A 13,794-nucleotide genomic window follows, 5' to 3' on the forward strand; every position below is an offset into this window, starting at 1 on the left:
CACAGACAGACAGACAACTTATTTTTATATATATAGATAGATATGTGGGGGTTCAACCCTCATCGATACCTTGCTCTTCACACTAAAGCTTAAATTTTGTCCCAGTTCATTAAGAATGACCTCTGAATTACAAAGGTCATAGAATGAATAGTTGAAATTTACTAAAAATACTTTAGTGTAAAGAGTGAGGTATAACAAGGAGGTAAACCCATCATATGCGTAATAATTTTTGTTTGTTTTAATTTTTTATGCTTCTTACTTTCAGTAGAAATACTGTTCATATTTATTTTTTCATTGTTTTTTCAAATAATACTAAAAAATCCTGCGCCCTCTCCATTGAAATTCTCTTCCCCCATGAGAAGTTTCTCCATGGAAATATCCTCACACGTAACCCACCTCCGTCAACTCTCCCCCTTAAAACAAAAAATCCCCCTGAAAACGTGTCTACACTTCCCAGTAACCATTACTTTATGTAAACACATGTCAAAGTTTGTAACCTGCAACCCCTCCCACGGGGACTGCGGGGGAGTAAGTCGTCCCTGAAACATAGGCTTATCGACTGTGGTGAATAAAAGGGCTATCTCAGAATTTTGATCCCGTTACTTTTGGAAAAAATGAGAGTGGGAGGGGGCCTAGGTGCCCTCTATTTTTTTGTTTACTTAAAAAGGGCACTAGAACTTTTAATTTCCGTTAGAATGAGCCCTCTCGCGATATTCTAGGGCCACTATGTCGATACGATCACCCCTGGAAAAAAAAAAAAAAAGAAACACACATCCGTAATCTGTCTTCTGGCAAAAAATGCAAAATTCCACATTTTTGTAGATAGGAGCTTTAAACTTCTACCATAAGGTTTGCTGATACGCTGAATCTGATGGTGTGATTTTCGTTAATATTGTATGACTTTTAGGGGGTGTTTCCTCCTAATTTCTGAATTGAGGCAAAATTTCTCAGGCTCGTAACTTCTGATGGGTATAACTGATCTTGATGAAATTTATATATTTAAATTCAGTATTAAAATTCTATTCTTTTGATGCAACAATCAAACAGTTCGTGGTAACGAACTGTAGTAAGGAGCGACCCGGCTCAATAGTAACCAAAACTCTAAAAATTTTGATACCAATACCCACATCAAAAAATCGCATTTTAATGCTGATTTTAAATATATAAGTTTCATCAAGTTTAGTCTTACCCATCAAAAGTTACGAGCCTGAGAAAATTTGCGTCATTTTAGAAAATAGGGGGAAACGCCCCCTAGAAGTAATAGAATCTTAACGTTAAAAATCACAGCGTAAAGAGTGGGGCGTTGATGAGGAAGCAGCCTCTTTCATATACGAAGTAATTTCTGTTCGTTTTAAGTTTTAATGTCGCTCCTTACTTTCAGTTAAAAAAACTTGTTTTTTTATTTAATTGGTATCAAAATTCTATTTTTTAAGAGTTTCTGTTACTATTGAGCCGGGTCGCTCCTAATTACAGTTCGTTGACACGAACTGTTTGACTAGCGAAAGCTATTAAACACTTTTTTCTTGGTGTTTTTTTTTAGTTCATTTTAAATATTGTATATTATGCAATAGAGACACAAGGGAATCTCCCCTAAACGATCCCTGACCTTAATGCTCAAGCATAAACATTCTTCAAAATAAAATGACCTCTGAAAAATGTGAGGTCTTGAAAATCCTGATAATTTTTTCGGTTTTAATTTCAGGGGACGATCTTTTATCAACCCCCCTCCCCCCCCTACCGACCATCCTCTTCAGCCTTTGTGCAGTTAAGCATATCATGATATATTTATTAGCTACCAAGCCATTGCAATATTTAAAATAATAGGAAACATCAATGTGGATAGATTTGTGTACTGGGTAACCTGCAATATTACCCTAACTATTAAAAACTCACTCCCACAATAAGGCATCTTAAGCTAGCAGCGCAAGATCCTCCTTTTTGGATGAATTTTAGTGTGATCAGGTACAATTAATCTGGTGCTTCGATAAAATTTGAAGGAATGAATTAGCTATAAACAAAAACGTAAGAATGTTTTTATAGTTTACAACTGACTGAAATAATTAAATAACAAGGCCGAAAAAAAGTTCTGTTTCATAAATAGTTTTACTTTAAATATAGTATAGACAATACAAAAGGGGCACTTTTTAAATTAAGACATGAACTATGGCTCCAAAAATTATGTGTGAATGCTTGATTCTTGATCTGGAGGTTAACTGTGGCATCACACATTACAGCATGACATACTGGATTTTGTTATCAGGTTAGTTATTCTAAACTGATACTCATGAAATTGTCTGCTACTAAGAGTTGCAAGTCTACCTCGACAATTTTAAATCCTAAAAAATTTCAGCTAGTTATGACAAGAATTATTTTGTTTAGTTATATTATAAAAGTGAGCTTGATTAAAAAATTATAAAAACAAATATGCTTATTCAGCTTAAAAATTTGTTTAGGAGCTGCCTTCAATGATGTCGTAATTGTCACTCTCACATTCTGCTTTCTTTTTTTTCTGCTCTTTTATGATAGTACATAAAAAAAACTAGTTTTTTTTATCTGAAAGTAAGGAGCGACATTAAAACTTAAAACGAACAGAATTACTCCGTATATGAAATGGGTTGTCCCCTCCGCAATCCCTCGCTCTTTACGCTAAAGCTTTTAATTGTTTTAAAAAGGAGAATTGTGGCAAAGAATCAAACTTTAGCGTAAAGAGCGAGTGATTGCGGAGGGGACAACCCATTTCATATACGGCGTAATTTCTGCTCGTTTTAAGTTTTAATGTTGCTCCTTACTTTCAGTTAAAAAAACTAGTTTTTTTATGTAATTTCTGAACGTTTTTGAATTAATACATGTTTGATTTTGGCTCTCCGCACATAAATTATTAAAATGAAATGTGTATATCAATTCTTTTTTGGCTAAATGACTTTCTCTTAGATTTGATCAGACGATTTTGAGAAATAAAGGGTGGAGAAGGAGGCCTAGTTGCCCTCCAATTGTTCGGTTACTTAAAAAGGCAACTAGAACTTTTAATTTTTAACGAACATTTTTATTAGTAAAAAATATACGTAACTTAAGAATTAACTTACGTAACAAAATTTCATAATCTTATATTTTTATTATGTATACGAGGGGGTTTGTACCCTCGTTAATACCTCGCTCTTTACACTAAATCGTATGTTTTTTCCCAATTCTTTAAGAATGACCCCTGAATCAGAAAGGCCGTAGAATAAATAGTTGAAATTACTAAAAATACTTTAGCATAGAGAGCGAGGTATTTATCTCCTCATAAATGCCTCGCTCTTTATGCTAAAGTATTTTTAGAACCCCTCATATGCGTAATAATCTCTGTTCGTTTTAAGTTTCAATGCTACTTCTTCCTTTCATTTGAATAAAACGTATTCATGTTTGTTTTTCATTGTTTTCTTATAGTAATGCTAGAAAATCCTGCGCCCTTTTTCTTTGAATTTTTCTTTCCCCATGACAGATTCATCCAAGGAAAGATCCTCCAACATAGCCCTCTCCCCTCAGCCCCACCCCCAAATAAAATAAAATCCCCCTGAAAACGTCTGTACACTTTCCAATAACCATTACTATATGTAAACACTGGTCAAAGTTGGTAACTTTCAGCCCCTCCCCCAGGGATTGTGGGGGAGTAAGTCATCCCCAAAGACATACTTATTATGATTTTCGACTATGCAGAACAAAATGGCTATCTCAAAATTTTGATTTGTTGACTTTGGGAAAAAAATGAGCGTGGAAGGGGGCCTAGGTGCCCTCCAATTTTTTTGGTCACCTAAAAAGGCACTAGAACTTTTCATTTCCGTTAGAATGAGCCCTCTTGCAGCATTCTAGGACCTCTTGGTCGATACGATGACCCCTGGAAAAAAAACAACAAACAAACAAATAAACACGCACCCGTGATTTGTATTCTGGCCAAAAAATACAAAATTCCATATTTTCGTAGATAGGAGATTGAAAATTCTACAGTAGGATTCTCTGATACGCTGAATCTGATAGTGTCATTTTCGTTAAGTTTCTACGACTTTTAGGGGGTGTTTCCTCCTATTTTCTTAAATAAGACAAATTTTCTCAGGCTCGTAACTCTTGATGGGTAAGACTAAACTTGATGAATATTTAAAATTAATATTTAAAATCTTGTATATTTAAAATCAGCATTGAAATGCGATTCTTTTGATGTAGCTATTGATATCAAAATTCAATTTTTTAGAGTTTTGGTTTCTATTGAGCTGGGTCGCTTCTTACTACAGTTCGTTACCACGAACTGTTTGACATGTCAAAGTGTGTAACTTATTGCCCGTCCCACGGGGACTGTGGGGGAGTAAGTCGTCCCCAAAGACATAGTTATAAGGTTTTTCGACTACGCTGAATAAAATGGCTATCTCAGAATTTTGATCCGTTGACTTTGGGAAAATAGTTAGCGTGGGAGGGGGTCTAGGTGCCCTCCAATTTTTCCGTTAAGCTTTCAATTGTTTTAAAAAGTAGAATTGTGGCAAAGAGTCAAACTTTAGCGTAAAGAGCGAGGGATTGCGGAGGGGACAACCCATTTCATATACAGAGTCATTTCTTTTCGTTTTAAGTTTTAATGTCGCTCCTTACTTTCAGCTAAAAAAATTAGTTTTTTTTTATATAACTTCTGAACGTTTTTGAATTAATGCGTGTTTGGTTTTGGCTCTCTGCACATAAATTATTATAATGAAATTTGTATATTAATTCTTTTTTGGCTAAATGGCTTTCTCTTAGTTTTGATCAGACGATTTTGAGAAATAAGGGGTGGAAAAGGAGGTCTAGTTGCCCTCAAATTTTTCAGTTACTAAAAAGGCAACTAGAACTTTTAATTTTTTCGAACGTTTTTATTAGTAAAAATTATACGTAACTTAAGATTTAACTTACGTAACAGACTTTCATAATCTTATATTTTTATTATGTATACGAGGGGGTTTGTACCCTCATTAATACCTCGCTCTTTACACTAAATCGTAAGTTTTGTCCCAATTCTTTAAGAATGACCCCTGAATCAGAAAGGCCATAGAACAAATAGTTGAAATTACTAAAAATACTTTAGCATAAAGAGCGAGTTATTTATCTCCTCCTAAATACCTCGGTCTTTATGCTAAAGTATTTTTAGAACCCCTCATATGCATAATAATTTCTGTTTGTTTTAAAGTTTCAATGCTACTCCTTCCTTTCATTTGAAAAAACTTTTCATGTTTATTTTTCATTGTTTTCCTATAGTAATGCTAGAAAATCCTGCGCCCTTTTCATTGAATTTTTCTTCCCCCATGACAGATTCCTCCAAGGAGAGATCCTCCAACATAGCCCCCTCCCCTCAGCCCCACCCCCAAACAAAATAAAATCCCACTGAAAACGTCTGTACACTTCCCAATAACCATTACTGTATGTAAACACTGGTCAAAGTTTGTAACTTGCAGCCCCTCCACCAGGGATTGTTGGGGAGTAAGTCATCCCCAAAGACATACTTATTATGGTTTTCGACTATGCAAAACAAAATGGCAATCTCAAGATTTTGATTTGTTGACTTTGGGAAAAAAATGAGCGTGGGAGGGGGCCTAGATACCTTCAAATTTTTTGGTAACTTAGAAAGGGCACTAGAACTTTTCATTTCCGTTAGAATGAGCCCTCTTGCAACATTCTAGGACCACTTGGTCGATACGATGTCCCCTGGGAAAAAGAAAAAAAAAACAAAAAAACAAACAAATAAACACGCACCCGTGATTTGTCTTCTGGCAAAAAATACAAAATTCCACATTTTTGTAGAGGGGAGCTTGAAACTTCTACGGTAGGGGTTTCTGATACGCTGAATCTGATGGTGTCATTTTCGCTAAGACTCTACGACTTTTAGGGGGTGTTTCCTCCTATTTTCTTAAATAAGACAAATTTTCTCAGGCTCGTAACTCTTGATGGGTAAGACTAAACTTGATGAAACTTATATATTTAAAATCAGCATTACAATGCGATTCTTTTGATGTAGCTATTGATATCAAAATTCCATTTTTTAGAGTTTTGGTTTCTATTGAGCCGGGTCGCTCCTTACTACAGTTCATTACCACGAACTCTTTGAACAAGGTCTTCCCTAAAAATTTGTGATTAAAGCTATAATAGATTAGGGCCTTTACAGATTCATATCCTGATATGTTAAAAATTTTAACTGTTATTACCTTTCGGAGCTATCTTAAAAAAAAAAATGAATCAAGGGACATATCCAAATTTGCACACAAAAAATACTTCTAACAGCGTATATTAATGCCTTTTTTTCCATTCAGAGGTTAACTGGGGCTCAAGTACTCAGGCTCAGACATACAAGTCAACAGTGGACTCAGTTTATCAGCTGTTAAACTTAGAAGAGCATGTGAAGAATTATCGCCCCCAAATCTTGGTATTGACTGGCCACCCTGCCTCAAGAACCCCATTGGTAGATTTTGCAAATCTAATCTGCAAAAAACAGGGCTTTATGTTATGTGGACATGTTAGCAAGGTTTGAATTTCAACTTTGAAATTTTCTATTTATAAATTTGAAAGCTGAACATCCTGTCCTACATCAGTTTCATTAAAATCCTACATACTAGAGATATCCAGAAATGTACCTTGAGATTACAGTAAAATACGTATTTCACCAGAAATGTAAAATTTTTATAAATAAAATATATCCACTCAAAAATTTTAAGCCCTAGCCCCCTTCTTCACCAAATAATGTCTCATGCCCTCTTTCTGAAGAAGCTTAGATTGTATACATCTATATTACCTGCCCCTTTTCTACGTTGATCAGTAACCTTTGTTTCTTCTTCGAAACTGGTACAAAAACATACCCATCCTGGTTCCCATCCTGTTAAAAAATATATAAATACTCATAGATACATATATAAGCATTTATAATTATAGTTTTAGTTATTATAAATAGTTAAAACTACATGTATATACATATATAAACAAAATATTATTATAATTGTTGTTGTTATATTTAGTTAAACATACACATATAAATATATATAGTTATAGTTTTAGCTATTATATTTAGTTGGATATACACGTATACATATATATATATATATATAAATATAAATACAATTATAGTTGTAGTTGTATATAGTTAAACATACATGTATACACATATGTAAACATAAATATAATTATAGTTGAAGCTTTTATATATAGATAAACTTACATGTATATACATACAGAAACAGAATATAATTATAGTTTTATTTAGCACATTTAATTAAACATACATATATAAACATATACAGTTGTTATATATATTTAAAAATACGTGTATATACATATATAAACAAAAATATAATGATAGTTGCAGTTGTAATATTGTTAAGCATATATATACATAAATATATACAGTTATTTAGCGAAGTGAAGGGATTTTCAATTTATTGCTTATATTTGTTAGCTTAGAGATTAATGAACTTAGACATTGCTTTGTCTTCGAATTGCTTTATCTTTACAATTGTAAAGAAAAATAAATGCCAAAATTTTTATTCTTGTTTTATAGAGAGAAGAACATCTCTAACGGAAATTATTCTTCTAAAGAGGTAGACATTGATATTTATAATTCTCAATTCTTCTTTTTGACAAAGGGTTTTATTTATGTTACGCTTTGCTGAACCAGCTCTTAAATCAAACATTTTTAACTGCTGGTTGTGTCGTCTTCAAATATTCAAAACGTGTTAAAAAGATATTTTTAATTTATATTTCGGTATACTAACGTAGATTGTCGTATATATCCCAGTCACAAACATATTCAAGCAAAATCTATTATAAATTGAAATTTAAAACACACTGTTGATATATTATTTGTAACACTTCATTTTTCATTGAAGAGGAAAAATTCACCCTCAATCAAAGGGGGGGGTTAACACACATCTGGTTTAAAGAATTCAAAACCAGCTCTATTTACACTCAGATGGATAGTTCAGACCTAGGCGATGGATTTGATAGGCGATGGATCCCCTCAAATTTTGGACTTCTTAGATTTCTGTGAATATACCAATCACTACCATGTTCAAGCAATTTCTGCAAAAATAAGGGTATAAATCTTTAATTTTGTCTTTCATTAAACAGGAAACATTCACCCAACGTCAAAGAGAGGCCATAACACGCAGTGCATACGGCTGGTTGAAAGCACACAAGATCAGGTCCTTCTATACTCTTTTAGACAGCTCAGAAATAAGCAACGGTGTTAGTGTACTGATACAATCAAGTGGACTGGGCAAAATGAGACCAAATATTGTGATGATGGGCTTCATGGCAGACTGGACAACTCGAGATCCAAATGAACTGAGTGAATATTTTGAGGGAATACAGTAGGTTGCTTTTCATTTCGTTTTTTCACTCTCTTTATTTTATTTTATTCTAATCCTCTTAATATTAAGAATATTTGATAAAGAATGAAAATTATACTAGATTGTAGCTAGGATTCAAAATATAGAAACAGTAATTGAGTATCATGCACACAATTGCTTAAAAAGGAAAATTATAGACTAAAGAAACCGGGAGTGTCAATTAGGTGGGAGATGGTAGCATGTGCTTCTTAAGAGGTTATTCCTCCTCTCCTACTGGAAAAATACTTTTCGTTGCATTTTCACTAAAAGTGCCGTTTTCAGTGTTTTCATTGAGAAAATAACAATATTGCCCTCTCCTAAATATTTACAAATGAATACCCCCTTAAAATTTGTGAATTCAAACCACTGGAAGAAACATTGAAAAATATTTACTATACATAAAAAATAACACTACATTCTTTGGGACTTGTATCTCTGTTTGGGGTACTGGGAAATATGTTGCCGCGATAAAAATGTTTGAAAGTACCGGCTGAAAATGGCAAAATGTTTGGAAATGTTTGAAATATTTCACTTCCTTTTATGTAAATATTTTAAGCGAAAAAGAGCAGAAAAAGAAAAGAAAGAATTTATAAATTTATCTATGAAAGTGGACATCCTATCCTTGTTTTGTGTGCCAGACTAAGATATTAAATAGACAGCCCCTTTGATATATGAAATAATTTCTGTTCGTTTAATATCGCTCCTTACTTTCAGTAATTTTTTTTTTTAATTTTAGAGAGTTTTTGAATTATTGCAGGTTTTGATTTTGGCTCACAGTACGTGAATAATTAAAAAAGAAATTTGCATATTAATTTGCATTTTTCGGCTAAATGGCTTTCTGAAAGTTTTGGCTGGACGACTTTGATAAAATAAAAGCGCGGAGGAGGCCTAGCTGCCCTCCAATTTACTTTGGTAACTTAAAAAGGCCACTAGAACTTTAATTGTATTTACAAACGTTTTTTTTTATTAATAAATATCCGTAACTTACAAATCAACTTACAGAATGAACTTCTATATTCGTATATTTTCATTACGTATATGAGAGGGTTCGCCCCCTCGTTAATACTTCGTTCTTCACACTAAAATTCAAATTTTGTTCTAATTCATTGAGAATGACCCGTGAATAACAAAGGCCGTTTAATTAAAATAAATAGATCTTTTAAACTACTAAAAATACTTTAACGTAAAGAGTTAGGTGTTGAAAAGGGCCCGAACCCAATTTATACGTAATAATTTCTGTTCCTTTTAAGTTCTAATGTTGCTCCTTACTTTCAGTAGAAAAACTTGTTTTTTTTTATTTAATTTCTCATTGTTTTAAAGACATATTTGTTAAATTTTTCGGCTATGCTGGACCAAATGGCCATCTCAAAATTTTGATTTGGTGACTTTGAGAAAAACAGCGGGGGAGGGGGCCTAGATGCCCTCCGATTTTTTTGGTAACTTAAAAAGGATATTAGAAATTTTAATTTCAGTTAAGAGTGAGCCCTTCCGTGACATTCTAGGACCACTGAGTCGATACGATCACCTGTGGGAAAAAAAAACAAAACAAACAAACAAACAAATAAACACGCTTCCGTGATTTGTCTTCTGGCAAACAATGCGAAATTCCACATTTTTGTAGATAAGGGCTTGAAACTTCTACAACAAGGTTCTCTGATACGCTGAATCTGATGGTGAGATTTTCGTTAAGATCGTATGAATTTTAGGGGGTGTTTTCTCCTATTTTCAAAAATGAGGCAAATTTTTTCAGGCTCATAACTTTTGATGGGTAAGACTAATCTTGATGAAACTTACATATTTAAAATCACCATTCGGCTATGCTGGACAAAATGGCCATCCCAAAATTTTGATTTGGTGACTTTGAGAAAAAAGCGTGAGAGGGGGCCTAGATACCCTCCGGTTTTTTGGTCACTTAAAAAGGGAATTAGAAATTTTAATTTCAGTTAGAATAAGCCCTTCCGTGACATTCTAGGACAGCTGAGTCGATACGATCACCCGTGGGGAAAAAAAAACAAATAAAAATGCATCAGTAGTGCTTTTTTGGCTAAAAATTCAAAATTTCATATTTTTGAAGATATGAGCATGAAACCTCTTCAATAGGGTTCTTTGATACGCTAAATCAAATAATAAGACTTTTATTACGATTCTACGACTTTTGAAGGTGTTTCGCTCTTTTTTCGAAAATTGGCAAATTTTCTCGGGAAAAAACAAAAAACAAATAAAAATGCATCAGTAGTGTTTTTTTTGGCTAAAAATTAAAAATTTCGTATTTTTGAAGATATGAGCATGAAACCTCTTCAGTAGGGTTCTCTGATACGCTAAATCAAATAATAAGACTTTTATTACGATTCTACGACTTTTGAAGGTGTTTCGCTCTTTTTTCGAAAATTAGCAAATTTTCTCAGGTTCGTGATTTTTGTTAGATAAGACTTTAAATTTAAGATCACCATTAAAATCTACTTCTTTTGATGAATCTATTTGTACCAAAATTCCTTTTTTTAGAGTTTCGGTTACTACTGAGCCGGGTCGCTCATTATTACAGCTCGTTATTACAAACTGTTAGACATAATTAATAATTAGATAATAATCTTAGGACCACGTGGATGGTTTGAATATCTTGTATAAAATATCACCAAAATGAACAAGTTGCAAAGGCTTTGAAATCAGCATGTAAGCATAGGGCTTCAAAGATTAATTTAAGGAGGATAAGTCACATAGACTAGGAACAAATAATGATGTAAAGGTGATACTAGGAAAAATGAACATTGACCAAGCAGATAGCTTCACATACATGGGTAGTATGGGCAGTAAGGATGGTGGGTGTACTGAAAACACAAAAACTAAAAACGGCTAAGGTTGATATGCCTTGAAGAGCTTGGCGGATAATGGATGACAGATTCCTGAACATCCACTTTTTCTACTATCCACCGAGGGTCAAACACAAAAAAAAAGAAGAGTAGAAATTCATATAAAGAGTAGCGTAGTATCAGAAGAAAACAGGCTATTTAATCCCCAAGAGCCGAGGAATAAAATATTTGAAGAATAAAATAAAAAGCATTGTCAAAACTTGGTAAAACTTAATTAAAAAAAACTAGCAGACTTGATTTAGTCCCTTGAGGGGCTCCACAGGATATCGAGGAAAAACCTGACGAATCCCCGTTAGGGAGGACTACATATTGTTATCTTTTGCTGTTAATTTCAAAAGTTCATATCCGCTAGACCATAAAATTTTAGACATTAAACCGTGAAAAAAATTTACTATGTCGATTATACAAGAATAGACCTCTCCACAAATGACTTTCTGCACTTGATTTTAAACCAACCTCCTTAAAGAAGAAACAGAAAATGATTAAATTATCTAAATTATTGATATAAGAAGATGAGTACGAGAAAAACGATTGCACCAACAAAGGATGGTTATACCCATCACAATATCCGCAAAGGGAGTAACCTTGCCAAAAAAAGATAATCCACTTATATTTTCTTGCCATTATCATTTAATTTCAGTAACTAAATTGATAATTTTTAGAAGAGTCTATTTTTTAAACACTCTAATGTTTCAATACGCCAAATTTTTTGTATACTTTTTAGAATAGCCCCAAACAATCCACTGTGCAAGTAACTCTGTTGATTGTCACTGTATCTTGTTGACTTTAACGTTTTCAAATTGGGCACTCCAGTAGCCCCTAGATATTACTGTTCATTTATTATTTGTAATTCTGATTTATTGTTTTATAAAACAGCAAAACTGAGCAATTTTATCATTTTTCTTTTGCTATTATAAGTGTATAAGCCCTAATAGCAGCTTTTGCTTATTAAGACTTTATGATGTGACTGAAATCGACTAAAAGTAAGAAGAAATATTAAAGCTTCAAATGAACAAACATAGTTATGCATTTGAGGGTTTCCCCCTCCTCAACACCTTGCTCTTTATGCTAAAGTTTGAATTTTGTCCCAATTCTTTAAGAACTACTAAAGACTTTTATGTAAAGAGCGGGATGTTGAGGAAGAGACATCTTAAAGGATAAAATAATTTGAATTCGTTTTAAGTTTTAATGCTGCTCCTTACTTTCAATTGAAAAAATTTATTTTCCTAAGACCAGTCCATTTTTCCTTTTTTCTAGAGGTTGAGGTCCCTTTCTTATGCTGGTATTTTTGTTATTTTACTTTTGTTCTTCAGGCATGTACGGATTATTGGCCTAATTCATTTGATTTTGGTTTTATTTAAGACAATTAGAATAATTTTCCTTTTTTTAATTTTTACTGCGCTGCGTTTTATCCCTTTTCTCCAGTTTTTTATCCTTCTTTTTAGCGCTGCGTTTAGTCAAGGAGTTGCAGTGGCAATTTTACGGGCACCGCAAGGATTAGATTTCTCTGATTATATCAGATTCCTAGATGGTGTTGTTGGCAAGTCAGTTGGATCACCAAGGATGCTAGGAAATGGAGAAATGCCAAAGTCCGGTACGGAAGGTAGTGTTATCTTCATTAGTTTCAGCAATTAATAAGGGAACTGATTCAGATAAAACAGGAAACCGATAAAATTCATTTCCGGGGAGAAAAGAGGTATAAATAAAGATATTTGTGTTTTTTTCTAAGTCCCGTTTTTGCTTTGAAATACGCTAACAATAAACAGCTAATTATTCCAAGAGAGTGCAATGGAATCTTTGTGTAACTCTGTTAAAACTAGCCTATGCGCGGCATGTTGATGCACCCTGATTATGCCATAATCAATAAGAAATTTCGTCCTGGGTGAAAATAAACATAGTTTCCAAGTTAATGTTCACACTTGCATTGCGATTGAGCTTTTTAAAGAATTCTAGTTCTTCTGAATAATTCTTAGTTGTAGGTAGCAATAGTAGTTATAAATATTAATAAAGCCATGTTATAATTTCCTTTGTTATGGGTTCCTACTCTTTTAGCTTCATTGAAATACTTGTAAGCTGTATTCAACACCGTTGATGGCATGTTTATTTTAACAAGTAGATTAGATCTTTGAAAAAAATACTAAAAGATTCAAAGAATCGAGGTGAAGAAATTCCGTTAATTTGCGTCAGAAAAAGTAAGGCACAGAGAGCTCTAAAATTACTTTATCGTCAATGGACTAGTATGAATATAATAGACTCCCGTAAAAGGATTCACACATGTCTGATGATTTCTAAGAAAAATGTAATGTAATTAAACAGTCTGAATGATCACCATACGGAACGTAGGTTACATACATTTTCAATAAAATGAAAAAGAAAAATGGTGATCCTGACAACCCTGTCTAGTAATGCGTGCTTATGGTAGTTAGCCAATTGTAGGTAATTTTTGCAGTAAAAAAAGCTTGAAATTATTTTAGTAGGATTTCTGAAATTGTTGTTTAGTTCTGTGGGGAAAAACTAAAACTGGATGTTTTTTAGTTAAGCTAAACATACTGCAGGCTTCT

General features: G+C 33.2%; 1 protein-coding gene across 2 annotated transcripts in view; it reads left to right on the forward strand.

The window, feature by feature from the left end:
• Nucleotides 1–13,794, forward strand: part of LOC136027040 (bumetanide-sensitive sodium-(potassium)-chloride cotransporter-like) — a 167,758-nt gene that overhangs the window by 94,572 nt on the left and 59,392 nt on the right. The window contains exons 12-14 of one of the 2 annotated variants that reach the window (XM_065703961.1): nt 6,300–6,511; nt 8,107–8,348; nt 12,679–12,836. In XM_065703961.1, coding sequence (XP_065560033.1) covers nt 6,300–6,511; nt 8,107–8,348; nt 12,679–12,836 — 612 coding nt within the window. The remainder of the gene's footprint in view (nt 1–6,299; nt 6,512–8,106; nt 8,349–12,678; nt 12,837–13,794) is intronic. The other variant, XM_065703962.1, reaches the window with a different exon arrangement.

This window comes from Artemia franciscana, chromosome 5 (genome assembly GCF_032884065.1).
Source record: "Artemia franciscana chromosome 5, ASM3288406v1, whole genome shotgun sequence".
Classification (NCBI taxonomy): domain Eukaryota; kingdom Metazoa; phylum Arthropoda; class Branchiopoda; order Anostraca; family Artemiidae; genus Artemia; species Artemia franciscana.